General features: G+C 35.1%; 1 protein-coding gene across 2 annotated transcripts; it reads right to left on the bottom strand.

The window, feature by feature from the left end:
* Positions 1-472: 472 nt before the first annotated feature.
* On the bottom strand, positions 473-24705 carry LOC117338073 (T-box transcription factor TBX20-like). Of its 2 annotated transcripts, none has more exons than XM_033899262.1 (7): positions 24243-24705; positions 21789-22023; positions 7482-7755; positions 6655-6822; positions 6254-6330; positions 4522-4673; positions 473-1908 (listed from the first exon to the last, which is right to left on the bottom strand). In XM_033899262.1, the coding sequence occupies exons 1-7, from the start codon at positions 24460-24462 to the stop codon at positions 1526-1528; spliced, it is 1509 nt and encodes a 502-aa protein (XP_033755153.1). In that variant the 5' UTR covers positions 24463-24705; the 3' UTR covers positions 473-1525. The 2 variants fall into 2 exon arrangements, with proteins under 2 accessions (XP_033755153.1, XP_033755154.1); XM_033899263.1 differs by having other exon boundaries at positions 4522-4637.
* Positions 24706-24988: the final 283 nt, after the last annotated feature.

The raw sequence follows: 24988 nt of genomic DNA, 5'->3' as shown, positions 1-24988 counted from the left end.
TATAAATAGTTCAAAGTATAAATAACATCTTACAACCATTTAACAGGGCAGGGATAAGATAAGCTGACAAAGCTCAGGTTTGTCGGAGTTTGGACAAGTTCATTTACCGGCTCAGTAACCGGAACTACATGTTAAACTCTTTTGATAATCTCATTGACTTGTGAATATTAGAATAAGATGAATTACCCCAATATTGGCGATGAATAGTGCATATTGTAATAGGATTACCAGTTCATCACCAACGCCATGACACATGGAACCACTGTCCTGGTGACTGAGCATGCGTAGCAGTGATTTACATTCCATCTCCTTTCTCAATACTTTACTTCCTCGATGATGCATGGGAGCTGTTAGAAAAGAGTTGACACATTTTGGCACAAGTAGAACACTGGCAGTAAAAAGAAATTGAACCTATTAAGACCAACATGAGCTGGTCCCTGTTTTAAATATAATAATAATTCAAGCGACAAACAGCAATTGTCAGTATTTTATTGACATGATGACGAGATCAGTCCTAAGTTGTATATAAATCTGAACAGGTTACACACTGGTGTCACTCAGCAACACACCATCAGCACTTCTTCTTCAATATATACACTAGCTAAACAAATAAATATCTAGACAAATGAAACAAACATCTAATATAATTAAGAGGACTTTTAACTATTGCAAACAATCTCAGAAACCGGCTGCCATTCTATATAACCATAGTGTCCGAACTTAAGTCATGATTCACATCTACCATGTCGTATGAAAGTTGATTCTTCAACCTTATAACAAATACAACCATGAGAAGATAGCATTATCTTATTGATACTTCAAATCTGCCGACTTTTCAAATATGAAACGGGAGAGAAAATGAGTAGTAAAATTAGCAATGTATTCCAAACCTATGCATAATGCGCTATTTTACAAAATAGTGGTGCAACAAACTTACTTTTTTGAGCTGTTCTATGTTAAGAACGAATTTAATTTCAGTATCAATGCAAGTTTGGAGGTGATTTCTGAATTAAATAATCTAGAATGAAAATGATGAAGACTCTCAAAAAACAGAGAGGGTTGACAGAAATGATATTTCATTGTCGTACTTATTTTATCAGATAAACGGCTTTACCTAGTCACCTAGAAACATCTAATAATATATAATAGTATCACAGCCATTATATTCTGTCGTTCGTGTCCTATATGGCACATAATATATTTCTGTTGTCCATCAGCATCGAAATCGATACTGGGGGAATCACAGACACAAATACACTTGTCTGTACAATTGCTGATGTAGTTCACCCTAATATCCATCATCAACACTGGGCGATAAACTGTCTGAGTGACATATACTTCTTTCCTGTTAACCAGTTATTTCAGTGGCAGAATATCTTACTTCGTTAAACGGCAAGATCAACTTCTGTTGAAATGGCGACTAGAGGCTAACACATCTTAATCAATCCCTTAGTCCAGCTAATTGATTCAGAGTAATTTTAGTTTGTATCGATGTATTTTGGCAAATAAATATTGAAAACGACTGTTAGGGTCGACAACTATCCACTACGGAGGAGTCCGAACTTTTTTGTGCCATCTTTTCAGGTGATAAATATGGGTGATATCTGTACATAGATGCGGGATAAGGGAGTCCGGGGGTTTCCGAAGACGATGAGTATGATACACTTCCGGGCATGGATTCTCTCATTCGGAGATTATTGGCACTAACAAACGGATGAAACGCCACAGTTGGAAAAACAAAGCTGGAGTTATGAAGTCCAAATAAACCGCCATAGAGGGCGTACAATGATCTACTGTCATTAGGCATGTAAGAGGAAGCACCGGCGGAGGACCCCATCACAGACGAGGGAATAGGCCGCCATATTGGAAAGTGTGGATGAGGTAGCATTCCTTGTTTTTCTGTCTCTTCTGGAATATATAAAATGTAAAAATAATTAGATAACCTGAGAAATAGGAATTAAGACTAATAAAATGAATATTTGAAGCATGAAAACAAAAATCAATTACCTGTACCAGTGATTAAGTCGTAACCTTTTAAATGTTTAATTTGTTGTCGTAATGTTTGTGATTGTAATGTTTGTTTTCTGTGATTACGTTGTGTCATCGAACTTGCATTGATGCTATCACAACGACTTTATATTGAAATCGGTGTATTTTCTATAAAAATACTCATAAAATATGAAAGAAATAAAAGCAATATTTGTTTGCGAATAATACTTCAAACGTGTGTACACACGCTAACAACGTTGGAGTTTAGTTGGTTAACAAATTAACTGGGGATGCGGCGATGAGAATGTGTGTGATGAAAGAAATCAGGCCATATTGTGAAAATATTCTTTTGATTTTGAAACAGGTGCATGAAGTATCCTTAAAACGTAGTCGGGTTAAAGTTTGCGGTTTGGGTTCCTGCTGATTAGCCACATATGACCCAAAGGGACCACACAAAAACATTGGGCGAAACGAAGCAGACACCCCTCTTCATTTGAAGTCACAAGGCAAATTAAACACGCGAAACTATTAGTAAAAATATTATTTGAACACGAAGGGCATTTCTTAGCGAAGCATTGAAGCGATCCGTATATAAGTCTGACACCTTTACGGAAGCCTCGCGCGGAAACCTGAATTAACAGTAGGTTTTATGTTTATATTTTGGACCACCTGCAAGCCATGAGCTTGTTTGTAAATGTACACCTATAGACTCGTTATGGACTCTGTGATGAATCGCCTCAGTTGTAAACGATCAGGTCGTAATCGAGAAATAAAAGTAAAAAACATAGATATGGTCCTTCAACCATAATGACAAGGCCAATACAAATGTATCCAACACAGGGAGAGAGGTTTAAGGTGTCAAAGCATTTGGGCGATGTCGAAATGAAAGAATGCAACAGTGGTCCATCTCTTTTAATTGATATTGTTATTTTTTGTTCATTTGGAAGGTTTCTATCCTGTATGTTGATACAGTATATCGTATCAGTTTAATTGTAACTGTACCAGTAAAGTACAGTGATAGGTGGGGGGATACGCTGGTATCATTGTGGGGAATACTGAGTGGTTAACCACTAAATGTTACAAGCGTTAAAGCCAAAACAAGATAACAGTTCATAGAGGATTCGACAACCATGAGTGATAGAATGATAATATGTTAAAAAGTTTAGTATAACAAAAAAAAAAAAAAAAAAACTATCCATTTTTGATTCGGAAACAATTGAAGCATGCAAGTGTTGTTAATTTCATATGTGCTGTCGTCTTGTATACATTTCTAGAAACAAATCCATTTGACGTTTGGAAGTTTTTTTTTTTAATTTGAAATAATTTACTTAATCACAAATGATGTTGTTTGCAACCATATATACACCATATAATATTTTCTCTAAATCTGACTTTTTTATTTTGACAATTATTATTGGTTAAAATGGAGATGTTTTGCATTGTAATTAGTTATAATGGGAATGTTTTATTGCTATTGTTGTAATATTTGTCATAAAGGAAGTTTTTCTTGTGATCAGCTGCTACCAGTTGCATGAGTTGATTTCGTATTGATCCTGTAATTTTTGTCACCTTAAGTATTCTGAATGATGTCATATATGCCAATGCTTCCCACAAGTACAATTTTATATAACAGCTGATAGTCAGTAACTTTATTTGAAACGTTTTTATAGCGAAGTAAGATTTATAAAAGGTAAATAATATTACATTAATTCATATTCATTTAATAATGCATTGATATTGAATGCAGCATATTTATATGTCAAGTATACATAATCATAGAAATGAAATTGTATAATTAAAACTAACAACGAAAAGAATATTGACCCTCTGGAAACTAAACGTGAAACATAAACGAAATGAGACACAAGCATTACAGTATACACAAAAATTAAATTGTAATACCCGGATCACAAATGTAATCCTCAAATTAACCAAAATTCAACTTGTGTGAGATAAGTTGTCTCGTTGAAACAGAACACTGTATATAGCAGTTAATATCTGTTTATACCTAATAAACAATGTAAGATTATTCATGCCGTAACTGACAGTTTTGATGGTAAATGAAAATTGATTACATCATCAACTCACAAAATACACTGACCAACCACTAATCTTGATGTCTAAAACAATGTTTCAGATAAAAATATGTCGAAAATTTAAACAAATGCAGCCAAAAAATACTTGGAACTCGTGAGGTAAAAAGATCGACAAAATAGACAAAAATGAGATAAATTGGCAAATCTGCTATAAATTACGCATTACGGGTATAATATTTAGCAATAAAAAGAAATTTCCTTTTCAAATTCAATATAACCAGTAGTTTAAAAAAAAATCTTGCGATATTTTCCGAAACATTTGGCAAAAAAGTGTAACAAACAGAGGAATTGTTGTTTAAAGATTGTGAAACAACAATGTATAAAATAATATGTACCTTTGGCGAGGAACTGCTGTTTAGAGATTTAAAACAACAATGTATAAAGTATGTGCCTTTGGCTAGGAACTGTTGTTTTGAATATTTTATAACGTATGTACCTTTGGCAAGAAACTCTCGGTGTTGTTTGAGGGACTCCTCCAGCTCGGCGTCTGTATAGGACCGGAGTGGTGACCGGGCATATGTATGCTGCTGGATCAGCGTCTCCATACTTTCTCTGTATTTAAGAAAGACGTGGTCAGAGGCAGATGGACTTTATGAAAAAAATAAAAATCAAGGCAAATGATGAGTGGTCAGGTGCCGTGGGGTCATGTACATTCTTGGTTAGGCACACATTGGGTTAGGTGTAATCATTGCGCACGTAGAGCATGTTGTTATACATGTATCATACGATTAATACCTGAAAGCAGACGCGAAATATTTTTGTTTAAAAAACTGTTTAAAGAACCATCAAAATTGCAGCAATTTACCTGAAGTATACGTATTCACCGCATCAATAATTGCAATAATATATACAAAGCATGCATACCAACATGAAATGCTGAGGTAACGTAGACATGTATAACAACATAAAACGATGACGCAAAGTAGACATGTAATAAACATAAAGTGATGACGTTGAATAAACCTGTGAACCAACAAAGTGGCGTAAAGCAAGATACAAATATAAATATATGCCAATATAAATCGATGTTGTTAATAAACATAAATAACATGATCGTAAAACGAAATATGAAAAAAGGACATTTGAATTAGCTGCACAATTGATCAGTTGTTATTTCCTAAAATCTATTCGGTAGAAACGAAAACAGTGTAGGACAGTGTAAACTTATTTACAATGTATTGGAAGAGACATATTCCCATGTGAGAGTCAATCTCTTAAAACAGTGTGTTAAGTTGCGGACGATCGCGGTGCCGTCGTAAGATAGATCTGTGGAGACTACGCGTTGACAGTGCCAACCCATCATCAAGGCTGAAATAAGCTTAAACGGTTGGATGCACGTACATTTCGTGGATGTGTACGACACGAATAGTGATGACCCCATTTTACATATACGTCCTGACCACACTCTCACTTACATCCAAAACTCATGAAAAATTCACACACAATTTGTGTTCCCATCAAAGATTACTATGATTTACGTATTTATCGCTCAAACCTGAAAGCATTTGGTACAAAAACAGCGAAATAATCTCACCCTCCAAACCCATGTCTATCAAGACTGTGATCTCAGTTTTAACATGTGGATATCAAACTGATTCAACTATTTACCAATAGCTCAGTCCTTCTAGTCATATTCTAGATGATGAACATATTATTATTTTTGTCTTCTAACTCTTTACATAGAACGATAACCTTAAATGAATTATAAACTCCGTAATAATATCTTTGATATAGTGATTATAAAGAATATTAGTCACAGCTAGCAACGTTAAACTTATAACTGCATGAATGGACACCACACATGAAGAGTAATTTGCATCGAGTTTATAAGATCGCCGAATGTTGACCCCTTTGTAAACGTCATCAGTGTGTAACTTTAAAAGCCATGCTTTGTAGAAAACGCATCCTTACTGTCCATTTACCATAAAAATCGAAGACCGATTTTCTATTTTCTTTCCTGTTTTCCCCTTTAAAAATATATATATATATATGCAATTCGGTTGTTATTATTATAAGACGTAGACGAACGATTTTAAAGTAATAAAGTTCTACAATTTTCCTTTCCGAACAACCCGACATGTAATGGTGGTATTTGGTGACGAAGCCCCTTATTGTTCCCCGTGGCCCAGTGATTGTGTGATGATTCGTAACACTAGTACAAATTATACCTTTCAAACTCTGTCAGTCTTGTCGAATCCCGGAATCCTTTCGCAAACGGGTTGCTATCAATCTTCAGCTTAGTGATCTGCGGAACACAAAATTTCCATTGCAAATTGGTGAAATACATAAGAACAGCAAACATAAATGTCAAATGAAGACTATTGAGTAGGAAATTTCCGAGTGTTTACAAGCATTTTGGCCAAAATTCAGCAATGATTTAAAGAACGTCTGTATGCCGTAACGAGATACGAGGGGAGTTGAGAGCGTTATATGTAGGAAGGTGGCAGTGTTGAATGTGGCGTAAGATGCCGTTTTACGAGCCTGGAAGCACTTGCGCTAGTAAAGAGTACAGGAAAGCCACGTTCCCCGTGTTTGACACATGCACGGGACTTAAACCGGATACACTCACCAGTTGGTTCTGGTAGGCCGTCACCCCGATAAACACACTCTCCGTGAAGACGAAGGTCTTGAATTCCTCAGCATCTAGACTAGTAATGGAGGTCTGATTAGAAATCGACTCCTTCTTTCTCACAATGTGAATTCTCGGCTGGTATTTATGCATTGAATTCAATATAATCTGGAATAAAATGAAACAGATACATTACAGAATTTCTCAATTACTTCGAACACTCATCCCCTTGACAGCGCCGCCTATACTTAGCATTTAATCGCGAGATTTAGCCACCTAAGACAGTCGTATTTACAGGCAAGCTCTATACGATAGATCCCGCGCCAGTTCATCTTCAACGAGACAAATGTTGGGAAGTGAATTGACTCTAAAGGGAAGGGTGGTGTATGTACCTTTTCATTGTAGACATTGCGTTTATTTAGAAGACAGGATTGTTTACTTTCGTTCGAATGATCCCTTTTTAAAGACTTTCGTGAACTTAAACTTGAAGGCAATTGGATTATAAAACCAGAAATAATTTCACAACGTAAGTGAAATAAATCTCACAGAGGTGCATGACGCTCCTATTAAAATCTCACTAATCTTAAACACATCGGTACGTACTCTGTAGGTGTATGTCGTATTGTTATATCAGATACTGAAGGTGTTATCAGTGATGGTGATATCTTATTTCGGATGGCGAATGTTAAACTTCTTTGGATCCAACTTCACTATTTAAAGAGTACTATTAAATTATCATAATTTTTTTTTTTAACAATGACAATAATTTTTTTTCCATATTGAAAAAAATATGAATATCATAACAATATAATCATACTTCTACTTACATGTCCATTTTTATCCAACATATTGTTTGTTAATTTCAGTTTTTCAAATGAGACGGTCTGTTTTTGGAGTTGTTCTCCCGTGAACGGAGAGTCAGGGTGCATGTAAAGTCTGGTCGGGAGTGGCGGGTCAGCTTTTCCGGCCACCAACCATGATGACCGGTGGTAGGCGTATCTGTAACGCTTGTTGTCAACCGGAACTATATCCATCAGCACCATATACCTGACCTCGGGGTCAACTCCCGTGAATGACACCCGAAGAGTAGGAAACATCCGCCTGGAATTTTAAAAGAAAGGATACAAAATGCGGATCCAGATATATGCAGAGTCAACTATGTTATATTTCAAGATTCAAAGTAAAAATTGTACACCTTGAGATAAGTCATTTTTGATATCTTGAAATATTACGCCATTGGTAAGTAAAGAGATTTTCAGAGTCAGTAAGGATAATAAACATGAAGAAAGTCAAGCAGTGGGGACAAAGGAGTGTAACATCTAGGCTATAGAGGGCCTAGAAATGACAGGACATTTTTATTTAATCTTACTTCATTTTAGATTAAGAATCAAGCAATGACGATATCTTTGTCGTAATAATCAAATATTTCATATTAAAATACAAGCAGTTTACGAGCTAAGAATATTGGCATTAGAATATGCTGGGGAATCTGGGAGGTAGCACTGGAAATCAAGCATCAGTCAAGTTTAAGTTGAGTGGTGTTCTAGGTGGCTTTGTTTCACGTGTTCTATCCATGGTGCCAATAGACTATACAACATTGTTTGATGACATCTGTGACCCCAAATAAAAGTACATAGAAGACCACAAGTCATTAGTTGTCTTTTAGGTCTATATTAAATCAAATCATTCTTTAACGCATACAAACATAATCAATCTAGGTACGAAAAACATTTACGTAAGGCAACAAGAATGCAAATGAACTTAATGCTATCACGGATGTTCATCTCAACACATACTGAGAACGGTATTAGAAAAAAGTCCTGGTAAATGTTGTTCCAGATTGATACATGCTTCGTTTTGAGGTGGAAACACGTCATTACCGGTGTGAGCGATCACCCCGTCCAAATGGTAATCACGCTGTCTCCAGGCCCTCTTGGTGAACGCCTAACGTATTGCAAAGGATCGCAGTAGAATAATTTTCAAATTTGACCGAGTCTTGCATAATCTTAAAGGAATGTAGCTTAATATGTACACAGTGAAGAAATACGATTGTGTTTGTCTTTATAATTTATTTGCCAAGTTCTTTCTCTGTTAAATCGTGTTTATGGTGACAATTGTTTGGGTTATATCATGGGTATGCATTTAGTTAGTGTTATCATCACGGACCCTTTGTTTCATCTTTAGTGATAGACATGCGAAGTCATTTTTGTAAGTCAACGTTGTAAAATGTCTGCTAGATACACAGCATATTCTCCGTGACCAGTACGAACTGTTACAACCGTTACAGGGGTTGGAGGTCACCTGCCTGACCACGTTGGTTTTCTTGTGTTTCTCCCACTGTAAAAACTCATCGGGCTAACAAGAGAGGTTTATACAAGTCAATGTATAGAGGATATCTAACGTCAGTAATACCAAATATATTTCACGATTGTGGCTGATATTTTGATATTTTTCACGAGTTAAATATATTTGGTATTACTGAAGATACTGTATTTTGTTTATTACATTTAATAGCAAAATGTAATGAGTTAGCTCAATCTATTATAGTATTCTGTGCGGTCCCCTGTCAACAGCTCAAACATCGTGACGTTTTGTATACTATCTTGCTTTATGAATTCATATAACATGACGGAGAGCGACATGCAATAATGTCCACCATTGTCGTTTGTAAGCAGTGTTTTGATTGGTCAAATCAGAAATTTTTTTATAGAATAAATAATTTCCGATATTTCACAGGTAAAAATGTGATGAAACTTGTTTCGCAATTGTTGTAAAATAAGTAAAGGTTGCATGCAGTTACAATTTGACGCATTTCCAAAGGTCAATATGATATTTTGCAAAAGAAAACAATAAAAACAAAGGAAGGAAACAGTGAAGGTTTCTATAACAGCATTCTCGGAATATTTGTGTGATAGTTCCTTATCTCCATGTGTATTGGTGTGAGTGGAGGGTGCAATGTTGTCATGATTACCCGGTAATTAAGGGGAGATTGTGCCTTATCTGTCCACCAGATGCTCCCCTCCACACTCGAGTTCACCTGTCAGTGTGAGAGTGTCACTGTACACACTAACCACGTGTCGGAGTAGGGGGTAGGGGAGTGTCACAGAGGAGGGGGTGTCACTGTACCAACCTGCCTTGGACTTTACAGGAGTGTAGCTATCAGAGCTAGGTAGATATTACGTATTGGTAAACAGCGTATCTGGTTATGACACCTGTTGTTGGGTACTTGTGGTTTGATAGGTGAACGAAAGCAGAGCTGTATGTCAGAAACTCCAGGCGGGGTTGTGGTAAATGTTGTAAGTATTTAGATAATGAGTGCGGCCTCAGCAGAACGTTTGTATTGCATATGACACCAACAATAGACTGAATCCAATCTCTTGTGTATCTTCATTCATTACATCATCCATATATCGGTATTTACCGTTGATAACAATATTTTTTCTTCTTTTTCCAGTTGTTTTGTTTTATACTGTTGAATAACGAGATTATTGTTGTTTTTATTTACACGTATATATCTTAATTACACTACAAATGAGAGAATATTTGGTGTAGTTTTTCGTTTATTATCATCAAATAAAAGTTGAATAATTATTAAAATTCAAATATTCAATTTATGCAAATGTGAAAAAGTCGATATATAATTTTTTTTACCAATTTCTTTAATAAAACATTTTAATGCCTTTGCTTTTGCTCAGATTTTTCTTTAGTTCCTTTTAATATTTGTTTTGTTCTCACGGAATCAGTGATAAAAATATTTTAATTCAAGTCATCAAAGATGGAAAATAAAGGTGTTTATGAAAGAGACGCCAAAAAATGTATTTTAAATAACTTAACGATATATAATGTCTATCGCACAAAAACACCTGTATCTAAATGTATTTCCTTACAAATGACAAACAGGTCAACAGGGCAGTTTTACATATGTGGTGAAGTGGCCTTTGTCGTTCTGTGGAAAACTTCTGTGTTTATATTTCTATTAAATCAAATGATGTATTAACAACATTTCCACCACTTATGTTTTCCCATATAAATCAGTAGCGGTGCCAGGGAAAACTCTAGTTAATTTGAAAGGAAAAATATCTTTTTTACTTTTGTAAAACCCTACTGTGATACTACAGCGGTGGTCAATGCTGACCTTAAACGACCTACGGGCAGTCAGTTCAGAAACATAATTCTTGAAAAATTGTGTTTTTCAAAAACATTTAGACAAACGTTATTGACTATCGGTCAAATGTCTAGCGATGAGCACGCCCCCTAGTAATCGTTGTCGGCATCTGTGGTAGTTCGGGAGGTAACCCACACCGGCAATATCTCCGGAGGCGTGACCCGTAGCTACTGCGGGATCTACCCCTGACCCCCAGTACATTTGTTTTAATCTATATGGTGGTGATTTATTGCGGACTTGTGAGGATTTCCACGTGGTACGAAGAGGGAAGTAGTATTTTCGGCCGTAAAACACATAAACTAGCGAATGTCATGCGAACCGACCGAACGGACAGGTACTCTCGCTCCCGTGCCCCCTCACACTCGGTACACTATCATTAGGCGTGATTGATACTCGGTACCCCTCTCGTGTCAGCCTATAGATAGAGCAGAGCCCATCTTCACACATGAGATACAAAGGTTTGGTGTTACTGATAATGTTTCTTCATTGTTTTCATTGTTGATAGTACCGATGTCCCTCGGGCAGTGTTGTGTTACATCACAATTGAAAGGCAATTTACAACCGACACACTCCCGACGACCATTTTGATTTCCATTGCCTTCCCATCATTGTGATATAATTGCTACATTAATGCGGATAATTAAATAGAGAGGGAACCGACCGGGACACTAGGGACATCTGACGAGGACAGGATAGACGACTGGTCAACTGGCCGGACAACTGACGACGCACGAGACAAATAAAGGCACCAGTGACCATCCACATGTCTTGTGGTCAAGAAAGACATCTATCACATTGACTGCCCATTAACAGTCGTATTTCTATAACAAGGCTCAAATTGATTTGAGTCGATGTTTGACCAACTGTCAATAAAGCTGTTTATTAAGTTAAACGGAGAGAGGTAATATCCCGTAACAGTATTTTAATGTCTCAGGGATCTAGGGAAAACAAATTCTAAGATTGTCACGTAGTTCCCAGTTACCACCTCATATCTATTGATAAAATGATCATGAAAATATGGAAGAAAAACAACAATACCAGATGCTCTGGTGAGAAACAAAAGATAAAAATTACTGTCAAGAAACTTTAAAAAAAAAACTAGCGACGACGACAACAACAAATATATCATCAAAAATACAGATCTGCTCCAATAGGAACGTACAAAACCGTGCATTAATTAAAGATATGAAATTTCTAATGCGAGATCTCCTTAATGAGCGACATTTGTAAACTAACGGCGCACCTGTATTGCAGTTTGGTCATAAAAAGGAAAAAACAACAACCCATAAATTAATAAATAATAGATTAATAAATAAACGTGAAATAATTGAGGTTTTAAATAAAATGTTTAAGCTTTTTAGTGTCGGTACGGTATTAGTTGTGTAAGGTTTGGTTTATTAGGTATAATTGGTACTGGTTTTACAGTGATGAACGTGTTAATGACCAAGCATAGTTTTACTTCACAAATGTTGAATTTTAAAAACCATGTGAAAGAATAGTAAATCGAAAAGAAACAATGAAAAAGTCGTTAATGTTGAAACAAATACGATGAGATGCAGAATGTACGCACTGGGAGTCAGTTGATGAAGAGCATGTTGCACGCACGAGGCAGTATCTCGATACTGCAAATTAAAACGTTTGACAGTTTTATTACAACGAAAGTATATCAAAATCATCTCTCGGTGAGAGGAAATATAAAACTACAGATGCAACGTAGGATTGGCAGAAAGTACTCAAATACTTCTGGGACTGGGAAAGAGGAAGTTGTTGTATGGGAAATATATCTATCTGCTACAGGAAAAACGGGAGAACCGATCTTGATGAGTTTTAATGACATAACATATTCAGTCGAAATCGACATCAATTTGACTTTAAGTATATCTTTCTATACCCACATATTGTTTTCAAGATTTTATCGCCTTGCCAATATTTCCACAATACATTACTTGCATGTTTGTACGGTACAATGATAACTAGATTTTTGGCAGATGTTTAAAACCGTTCCGTTTTAAACCAATTGAGAGTAATTTGGAGCTATTTGAGTTTACCCAGTATAGGAGAATCGTATTGTTGTATGTTAGATGTCTATAATTCCTACAAATTAGGAATTGATGTTTGCACATCAATAGTTATGGTTCATATTTCGTTTTAATTTCCACCAATGTCGGCCAATGATCGCGGGTTTAATGTCCGTTTGATCGCCATCGCCGATAGGACTACATTGTCGAGTTTCCGTGCCTTATTTACATAATATTGACAGATTAATCCATCGGGGTAAACATCGCGTCTAAATTTCGTATTTTGTTGTGAGAAGTTAACAGGGAATCACATGCAGCACTGTAAAACGATAGTTGACGGTGATAAGGTCAGGGGTTTGACTGCAGTGATAGGACCCGTCGGAATCGGCGTAGGAATTGGTCCCATTACCCCCGTGCGCGCGTCACTTTGGCAACACGTCCGAGCGTGGTCATACAAATATGTTTCTTAACCAACTGGCTCCACAGGGATTTGCTCAAATTATCGGCGTATCATTGCGGAGAAGTGGCGCACACCGTTTATGCTTGTCAAAGTTAATACAGGCCAGCGCGTCATCAGTCGGACAACCTTGGTAATATCGATCGTCACAATGTCCTCGTGACGTCATCAGTATCCAACAAGCACACACACACATACATCCAAGTGCAATATTTCAATATTTTATGAGTTAAAAATTTGCTAATTCCGTTTTTGCAATATGTTGTTAAATGTTTCATTTATTCTCTTTGACAAAAATGGTACTTGCATCCATGATAAAGCATTATTTTGTTTTGTTTTATTTATTCATTGCCAACACGCATACATACATATATATATATATTACATTATATTTCATATTTTCCTAATGTACCAAGAGCAAAGTTACAGTTAACATGGATCTTGCCAAGTTTTCCAACAAAGGTAGAATTAACGAACATTTGGCATGGTAATTGGAAGTTTCTGGAAACATGTTAACTCATTGGTGTACATAGTCTCTGAAAATGTAAATATTGTAATATAAATGGCCAAAATATAAATGTGAATATTGTATGTTTTATGGCCGAAATCTAAATATTGTATGTTTTATATCTAAAATATGTATGTGAACATTGTATGATTTGTGGGCGAAATCTAAATGAAATCTAAATGTGAATATTATTTCTGTTTGATGGCAGAAATCTAAATGTAAATATTGTATAATTTAATGGCTGAAACCTAAATGTGATTGTTGTATGTTTTATGTCTGAGATCTAAATGTAAATATAGTATATTGTATGGCTGAAACCTGAATGTAAATATTTTATGTTCTATGGAAGAAATCTAAATGTAAATATTGTATGTTTAATGACTGAAATCAAAATGTAAATATTGTATATTTAATGGCCAAAATCAAAATGTAAATATTGTATGTTTAATTACTGAAATCCAAATGTAAATATTGTATGTTTAATTACTGAAATCCAAATGTAAATATTGTATGTTAATGGCCAAAATCAAAATGTAAATATTGTATGTTTAATTACTGAAATCCAAATGTAAATATTGTATGTTTAATTACTGAAATCCAAATGTAAATATTGTATGTTAATGGCCAAAATCAAAATGTAAATATTGTATGTTTAATGAATGAAACCTTAATGTGATTATTGTATGATTTAAAGCTGCAATTTAAATGTGAGTAATGTATATTGTAATGGCTGAAATATAAATGTAAAAGTTTTAATAGTTTGTCTAATGAGACTTATATCAATTTATCTGCAAATGTTATGAACGTATTCGAAATTTTCGTGGATGGTGTAAAACATCAATATATTTATTATGTATATCAATATTTCTACTTATTCGAGGATATTTTTTTGTGTGATGAAGACACATAGAATTGTTTTCGACATTTAGAGTTATTATCGTAACTATTGTAAAACAGCACGTGGTTATAAAATAATCATATAAGCATTTCTATACAAATAATATTATTGTTTTATCTGTCACTGGCCGATGTTAGAAATGAAATAAGCATGATCAATTACCATTCTAGACGTCTTTATATCTTATCCATAAATTATTATATTAATGTTCTGTTGTAAACAAACAAATATGGTCGTAGTGCATTCCCTGTTTAGTAGGGAAAGTCACGGTGTATGAATAAATTGTTTGAGGGAAAATCTCGATATATGAATAAATTGTTTGAGGGGATGTCTCGATGTATGAATAAATTGTTTGAGGGAAAATATCGATGTATGAATAAATTGTTTGAGGGAAAATATCGATGTATGAATAAATTGTTTGAGGGAAAGTCTAGGTGTATGAATAAATGTTTGAGGGGATGTCTCGATGTATGAATAAATTGTTTGAGGGAATGTCTCGATATATGAATAAATTGTTTGAGGGGATGTCTCGATGTATGAATAAATTGTTTGAGGGAAAATCTCGATATATGAATAAATTGTTTGAGGGAAAATCTCGATCTATTAATAAATTGTTTGAGGGGATGTCTCGGTGTATGAATAAATTTTTTGAGGGAAAATTTCGATATATGAATAAATTGTTTGAGGGGATGTCTCGATATATGAATAAATTGTTTGAGGGGATGTCTAGATATATGAATAAATTGTTTGAGGGGATGTCTCGATATATGAATAAATTGTTTGAGAGAAAATCTCGATATATGAATAAATTGTTTGAGGGGATGTCTCGATGTATGAATAAATTGTTTGAGGGAAAATCTCGATATATGAATAAATTGTTTGAGGGAATGTCTCGGTGTATGAATAAATTGTTTGAGGGAAAGTATCGGTGTATGAATATGTTGTTAGAGGGTTGATGTACAACTTGTTTGGACTTCCTGATTAGTTGGGATATCTAGGGTTGGTGTACAACTTGTTTGGACTTCCTGATTAGTTGGGATATCTAGGGTTGATGTACAACTTGTTTGGACTTCCTGATTAGTTGGGATATCTAGGGTTGGTGTACAACTTGTTTGGACTTCCTGATTAGTTGGGGATATATCGGGTTGATGTACAAGTTGTTTGGACTTCCTGATTAGTAGGGACAATCTCCTCGGTGAATGAATGAATTATTTGGTTTTCAATGGTACAGCCTAAATTGAAAGCCTCAATCAAAAGTATGTGCTTCAAATTTCTTGTCACTAATGGGTTGAAAAACAGACAGATACTTAATTCTATACTCGTTTTACCTTTTTTTTTTTTACATTGAACAGAACAAAGAACAAACCTAGGTAAAGTCTTAATGTTACTGAAGAACAACTTCGGAAATTCAAGTAATCTTGTCTTACTTTTAATTAAATAATGAATCCATTTATTTTGGTTTTGTTTTATATGCCATGTTTGGATTCATGTTTCGTATTTCAGTTCTGGAGTTGTAGTTTATAGTATAATGTCTGACATTTCAGATATAAAATCCTGCTTGTTGTTTCAGTTCTCAAGTGTTACATTATGAGGTTCATGATTTAGGTCTGCAATGCTCTCATGTTTCAGATCTGTTTCCTCAATCATCTTTTCCGGTTCAGATTTCAAATCGCGTGTAATTTCAGGATTTTCTTTACATTTTAACGAACAGAAAGAAACTCACGAATATTTCATCTCCAGCAACGATAATGGAATAAATAGACTACAACAATACAATCATGTAAACAGCAAAGAAAAATGTTCAAGTAGGCGTGTCTAAAATATTAATGAAAACAGTTTTGAAAAAAAAGTAAATGTATTTTGTGCTGCTGAAATATTTGTTTTTATCGAAATCGATTTATGACGGTTGCTATGATGAATGGGTCTCATAAAATAATCTATAAATATCTATTTTCACGCTATTTACCCAACGTCACGCGCGAGCTGTACACGCGCTGTGCGGTGATAGCTTATCGAAATCCCTAGTTCACGAATTTATAACTTTGAATTTCGGGGAAAATATTTCAACTTATATCTTCACCCATAACTGCCAAAGTTCTTTTATCATTGATAAATGACATGTTATTTTATGATACAAAATTATATCCCAAGAAAAAAAAACTAGGGTTCGACATGTCAGTAGTTGGGGATTCAACTTAATAATTCAACAAAAAATTGGACGGCAGAACTCGATCAGAATATGCTGAAAATGCTGGAATTTATTGCCAAAGATAGCACATACAGCAACACTGAATAAAAGCGAATATCAGCGGGCTATGATTGAATTATAGAACACAATTGGGCTAAAAGTTAACTTATTTGTCAGCTGATACGGAAACTTGAAAATAAACTGATCACTTGAAAATGTTCAACAATGGCAGAGACATTCTGATATATAATTATATACTTAGCGGAACCATCTCAGACGGGTAAAACGACTGACCATTATAGTCCCGCGAGTAAGCACGGGGCACTACACCCAGGCGTTAATATAACCCCACCTATCTCACCTTGTATTAGAGTTTAATAGCAAACTAATTTGTAACGTTAAGCAAAATATATGACGGTCACACTTCCTGTGGCTGGAGTAGGACCGTTCTCTGTCTCTTCCTTGTCAATATAGTTTCACCGACGTCCGGCGTGGGGCCGGGGGCCCGTCACCGCGAACCGAAATTGCAGGGTAACCTTCCCTTATGGACAGTGAAGGTGTCAGTTATATCCATTGTGGGCCCTACCCCAAGGCATCAATTTGTGATTGAAAAATTCTAGTGAAAGAAATTAGTTTATCTTTGAATGATTGAATGTCCTTAAGTCTTTAATTCCGTCTGTAGCATTTATCACCTTTTAAATAGGCGAGGTGGCTAACAGCCTGTTATTTGGGCGTGCGGACTAGCTGAATCTTCAGGCACTGTTTCGACAACCTCATCGCTCTAACCCTTTGTATTGTATAATTACAATTTTCATTACATTTAATTGCCAGTGAAAGGAAGTGACTTTAAGCGATGATGGTCTCTCCACTTCAATTCGACAAAATTAAGAATTACCAGTTTATTTGTAATTGTCGTGTAGTTGTATCGATTAGTACCACATCGCATTGAGTGCGGTCCTGTCCTCCTGCTGTGCCCCTTGTACGCGTGCGCCAAGTCGTCACCAGTCTCGTGTTCGTGGTGTTGTTTGTTTTCACGGTTTAATCGCCGTTGACGACTTTAGGATGTTACACAAAAGAGCAATGAAGCGTCGGCGATGAAGGAAGGGACCCTTCTTTAAACCGAGCACCTATCATTGGGATAGCTTGGTAAATGAAGTGTCAGTCGACATAAAGAATTGCTGACAAGCATAAACATAGGGTACAAACGTTCTCATTCTTCACGTCACTAACACTTTTCATTTTCAAGGACGATCCCATATAATCACTATATTCAGCACGTAGTCAAATTGCTTTCAAATAATAGGGTACAAAAAGAGAAATTTACATCTGACAAGGCCCGCGAAAACTTTTAGTCTTACAATTGGAAAAATGGAGGATAGTTGTAAGCAAATAGATGCTATGTCTATTTGGTTAATGAGAACGCCACCAGTGTTGGTAGAGAATCGATAGCATACGTCTGTGGAAGTTTATCTGTCCACAACACCCAGTATTACAATGTCGGCAAAATTAATATAGTCGTCTCCAAAGTCCGCTGTACCTGGACTCGTGCATTCCTGTCCGGTTATCACGCCCGATAGTAAATTAACACAGGCAAGTAAAGACCAGAATCTCGATCAAATGTGGTTCATTAAAATCACAATACAGTGCATATACATAGCATAACCTTTCTATGAGAAACCAATAGTTTGGATCCGCAACACAGACTTTACCGTCAGGATTCGTGTTATGCGATTTAATTACGTTTGAAGAAGAAACGTACAAGGCATTTTTAGAAATATATTAATAATTAATCTATACAATATCAAGAGGAAGTGTTGATATCAAAAATCCATTTTGAATAAATAATTTCATTTAAATGTGGTATTATTTTACATTTTTCATTTATTCGGATATGTATTTTATACACGTTTATCTACTGTTTAAGGACAGAGAGAATCGACTCAATACAAGGATATGCTTTATTTGACCTTAGTATGACCCACGTGTAACTGCGCGTGTGATTACATATCTACACAAGACATATGACTGTGTGTACATTTGATCAACATTACGTACAAGTTAACTGTCTTTAACTCTCCATGTTCGTCTGTACATCTAACAAATACGGGGGAAGACAATGCATATAATGTTTAAAATGAATTTCGTTATCCTATGTGAAAACTGTTGACCCCGTCATTTGCATACTTAATTGACTATGGTTATTCCTGTGCACGAACACTATACAAGCCAAGATGGCGTGAAGTCATAAAAATCCCGATTGTTGACAATCACTGGTTTGTTGAAAGGAAATCTGCAGAGCACGAGAGAGTATTTTCCTTTGATAATGGTTGTGTGAAACAGCTAAATAATTCCCTATTATACGTGAATTAATTTTCCGTCTCGCAAATTTTCACAACCGTGTAAACCTATAATTAGAACAGCCCTACCTGAATGGTGGTTAATAATTACACAGCCGGTTATCAAACTACCCAGCACACCTCATATTTACTGGTGTACCCAAATGAACTGCAGGCAAACTTAGATAATGATTGATACGTTTTTTGATTAGTGGTTTGTATATAGATGTGTAGTCACACCACACTCGTACACACCCGGCACCTAAACTACATCTACTAGTATAATATGCACTCCATTTTTCGTGTTAAGTGTATTGATCGTAATTTCCTTAATTTCTGCAAATTCGCATTCCGCGCATAAGATTGCTTCAACTTAGAATTTAATTGATTACGTCATTTTAATATAATCATCTACAAATGTCTTTCTCTCTCTTCCCATACTTTCCTTTTCCTTTTCTTTTCTGCTCTGTTTAAGATACTATGATAGAATTATCATATGCTGTTTATCATTATGCCATTGCTATGTTGCGGTATGTATAATTGTATTACGGAGAGGACATTGATAAGTTGTGATAACTTGCGTCCAATCCTTTTGTGTATTGTTAGCAATATTTAAATTCAGATTTTAATTTAATAATTAAGTTTCATTCCAAGTTATTCGTTATATTGCTTTTTATGCATGCCATCGAAACCAGAATGCTGATTGTTAAATCACTTCATAGACATTTTGAATTTCATTAAGAATGAGTGAACACTTAACTGACAATGATATTCATCCTCTTGTCAGTTATCTATAGATATTTCGATGACTTGATAATAAAATTTGTAATTTTTGTAAGAATACATTTTCTGGGTACTAATTCTGTAAGTTGACTTTCCAGAGAATAAGCTATTTTATTGTAGAAACGTCTGAAATTTACTTTGTTTTGGGTAAATTTGTAATCTTATCTCATTGGAAACTGTACTTCCCATTTTGTAATTAATTGAAACTGTGTTTTATTTGTCAATTTCCATTTAACAATATATATAAAATATATAAATTAAACAAAAAGCAATCAGAAGCAAGTGTCTAGACACTTATATAAATCTGACACTTATATATATATAAATTGACGTTACATAACAGCATAGACATTATAAAACACAATATCGTATGATAATGACAATAAAGTCTTATGTGAAAACATTAGTTGGAATTTGATCAAATAATAAAAAATATAAATTTCATATTGATTGGCTTGTAATTATTTTTGTGTGAATATGAATTAATTATAACAAATCCTGTAGATAACACTAGACACGGTGATATATGTCTGGGTATAATTGTCACTGTTAATTTCTCTGCTATAGTTCCTTGAATATATCGTTGTAATAACATTTTAAAATGACTAAGGTTTGGAAATTGGTTGCAACGAACTGGAAGCAGGAATATGACAGATCCAAGACGTGTTATGAAATTGAATATTTTCCATAAAATAGGGGTTGCAAATTTGGCGTGTTAGAGGCGGAGAAAGGCTGTCAGGTCGGCGACGTCATGACTCCACCTAAAGTTACATCCATGTCATAACTCTGCGATATTTAACATACTGCTATATACACCGACAATTGTACATATCTACAATACAAAAACAGCATCACCAACCTCATTGATTTTCTTTGAATGTTATTTCAAAATTAGTTTTTTTTTCGCGTTTGTAAATGATAAGCTGCAATATCCTCCACATTATCACGGCGCCTAAAACCTTGGTGGCCAATAATCGATAGTGGAAGTGTTGGGATGGAATGTTTAGTCGCCTTCACTACATTCCCTCACAAACACACTTCATTAATGCAGAAAAAGTGAGAGCAGGACAGATTGGAATAATTAACAGCAGCGAGAACGGGATCACTAGGCGAAACAACGGGGTCAGTACTTTTAGAAAAATCGCAGATTTCAGTTCCCAGTATTTTTTTGGTCCTATTTAGTATATTAAATGTGAAAAGTTTATAATGAGAAGCTATTAACCGATATGAAGGTTTGGTTTTATAGTATACATTAAGATACATATATAGATGTTCTACCTACTTGGATTTAATTTTAATGCACAATGTACTATCCGAATATAATGTATATACTATTAAACTGGACTAGGCATACCTAATCCCCTTTGGGTATCAGTTTGAAATAAGGAGGACAAGCTGGGGTGGTGCTGATAGAAACAATACAGGGACATTTGGTCACCTCTCAATCTCTAGGGTCACCATTGTATATATGGTACCAAGTTATACTCTTCTGTCACAGCCTACTGCCATTTTCAGATATCACTAGAAATTTATTAAATATCTACTTGAAAAAAATGGGTAATGTATATTGCTGGAAATTTCTGGTTGATTTATGATGTGAAGTTTACACAGAAATAGTATGAAAACTACACTGACTATAAACTTTAAAACAGATCATGACACTCTCTGTATGATCACATGTACTTAAAATAAAGATATTATGGGTGGAGTATAACACAATAATAAGAGGTATATATGCCCATTTGTTATATATGTCCCCAGCCTTATAAATTCTGTCTTACCGTCCGGTCTTGGTGATGATCATTTCCGTGCCGAGCTCGTGAAATTTGTCCCATAAGTCCTTCGTTTCGAGACAACACTGAATTCCCGCCATTTCCTTGCTGCACGCGGGGGAAGTGGTAGTGCTAACCTCGTCAATGTCCGTGGCCGGTTCAGATTTTATTTTCTCCTCCCCGGACGGGGTGAGGGGATACTTGGGTACAGGCGAGGAGGATGTAGCAGATTCCACTAGTTTCTCTGTGAAAATTACAGTGTATTTTTTTTAGATTACATATCCATCATTAAGTTTAATAAAAAGGATAGAATCATTTCAATTGTTTTCATTTATAACCGTAATATTTTGTTTGAAAATATATTCAATATATGGTATACATTTTTGAATAAAATTTGCAAAATAACTGGAAACGAAATAAAAGAGAACAAAAAGATCGCCTCTTTCGACTAATCTGTTTTAATGACGAACCACAGGAAACGAGGTTGTATATATAGATGGGCAACAGGCAGACTCTTAGCTACATATATATACATATCTCCCAATAATTTGGTATGAACTAATTCAATTAAAGAATAGAAAAAAAGACAGACAAGCTATAGGTAAGAAATTTAGAATGGTTTAAATAAATTTGAATGAATATCATTATCCGAATAGTATTATCATAGGGGATTCTATAATTACTGGCTGGCATATTGTTTTATTTTGCAACATTTTTACATTTTTTAGTGTCATAATATAATTTTTATCGACATCCTGATTATTTCTCATCTGTACATATCTAATTCCCCGTCGGTCTTAATCTAAAATATGAAATATTTGAAGATATGAATTATACATGTGCTTCGTCAACATTTTCGCATTTTCTTGCACGTTAAGGTGAACATTGAAGTCGGAGCTACTGAGGCTGTGTCTTGGTGGGTCATATAAAATTAAACTGATATTGCTATTCAAATTAGACCAAATTGTTTATCTATAAGTAACGAAGGCTAAAATCCACATTTTGTGATCACTTTTTTAAATGTGTATGATGAATGCAACACCAGCTATTTGTTTACAAGACTAGTATACTTACAGGTTGAGATAGACGGATTGTATATAATGTGTGCATTTTGTTTTGAAAAGCGAGTTGAAAAAAAAATCATTTTGAACTGAAGTGTTGATGATCATTTCACCATTTAAGTGATTTTAAGATAAATATAAAATCATGCCTGGCCATTTCTGGACGTCATCATGGGTGTTGGACACAACACAGACCTCAGCATCATTAGCCCTCCACTAACCCCCGTAGTACGCAGCTTTCACGCTAAATTGAGCAAAGAGACAACGCCGGGGAAGTTGTACCTTGTTGGAGTTATAACTAAAACACTGGGGTTTAAATAGCCGTAGTACGGACAGAGTTTCTGATGTTTCCCGTGATACAGTTGTGCAGTTTACACAGACAGGTGACTTTATCGGAGATAACAAACAATCAAGTAATTCACTATAATAAACAAACGGCTGATTCTAACACGTGCTATACATTTAATTTAAATTACACTGTGGCTTAATACATTTCACATATAATACAATAATAATTAAAGTTTGATAGGAAATCATTTAGTACTGAATTACATAATTTAGGAAATTACTTTTAAGAATTTCACATTGTTACTTTCGTTTGAATGTAGAAGGATTATTGAGATACCACTTAAGTTTATATATTTTTGTGCACAAACAAATAATATTTATATAACCATTGTGAAAACTACAGTGATAAATAATTTATATTATCAGATATAAGAAATAATTTTTTGATAGAAAATATCCGGAAAATGTTAATGTGATGAAAGACTTGTTATGTTATGTATATCGGATCACCAGACGTCATTTAAATGTACGATTTTAAATAGGAATAAAATGTTTAGACTGACCCAGAAGACTATGAAATAAATTTGGATTAAAATTAAATATAATATAAAATAAAGTTAAGTGAAATAAATCATCTAATATACGAACAATATTAGTAGTATACGTTTAATTATTCATATAACGTATTTCTGACGGAATTCAGTCTCACGTGCTATTTTGTTTTGTGAGTTATTATTATCAATATATATCTTTTTTATATCTTAGATTTCTTAATGTTTATACAGTTTTATGAGTATTTTAATTCTTTCTTATTTTTTATAATCTTACACCGTCTAAGGTATATGTCCTCATCAGTATACATGTGTGTTTAGCTGTGCTGTATACGTTGATGTATTGGTGTTACAATCCTAGTTGATCCATTGTTTTAACAACTTTATAAACATGTGAATAAAAAACTATATATTTTCAACTAATTCTAAATAATACTTTTATCGAAGATGGAGAATGTGTAATATTTTTTTTATAGATTCTGCATGACCAGCATCTGTTAATATTTGTGGGGGGTGATGACAGATGAAGGTATCCATGATTTCCCGTCCCCCGGGCGGCTTACCTAGGGGTGCAATCTGCGTCTCTCCACAGTCCTCGGGTGTTTCCGTTGAGGAAGAGTCTTTAGGGGAATGGTGGTTGTCAGCCTCCCCCTCTCGTCCCATCAGTGCCGCTATGGAGAAGGCAGTGGCTTTGGACGACAGCAGGGCTTTGGAAGGGGACACCGCCCTTCTGTCCCCGGGGTAGCCATCCGCACACGAATTGTCATCGGAGAAACTATCCATTCTGTCAGAGAAAGGCTCCGTCACAGAATACAGTCTATATATAGTATAGCACTATTTAGTTAGATACACTTCCAAACATGCAGTCTCATGTCTTCTCCCTCACAAACCTAATCGTCCCAATAGATGGTTATACATCTACAGATTTAATATATCTCTACATAACTATCATCACGGGTATGTTGGAAAGACAACACGTTTATTTTGGCTGCTGTCAAACTCTGGCCGTCTTCCGTTGACAATATCACTGTTCTTCTATCACACATTGGCATCTTAAGTTACGCTAATTTCTGCACTTGTTGTGTGAAAGGCTCCCATTGGTGCGCGTGCCAGCGGTTTACACCAACCACAGCGCGGTTGGGGTGGGCCCTCGGGCGAAACAGTCCGACTCGATGGCAATTAATTGGCTAGTGATACCATCTCCGCTACACACATACACACGAGCGGTCTGGTCGGTACACTAACATCCACAATACTTTAAACAAAATATGTGACAATTCCTAAACGGTTTGATGGATTTAGAAGCGTG

Source organism: Pecten maximus, chromosome 11 (genome assembly GCF_902652985.1).
Source record: "Pecten maximus chromosome 11, xPecMax1.1, whole genome shotgun sequence".
Taxonomy (NCBI): Eukaryota; Metazoa; Mollusca; class Bivalvia; order Pectinida; family Pectinidae; genus Pecten; species Pecten maximus.
This window is presented reverse-complemented; position numbering and strand designations above follow the sequence as displayed.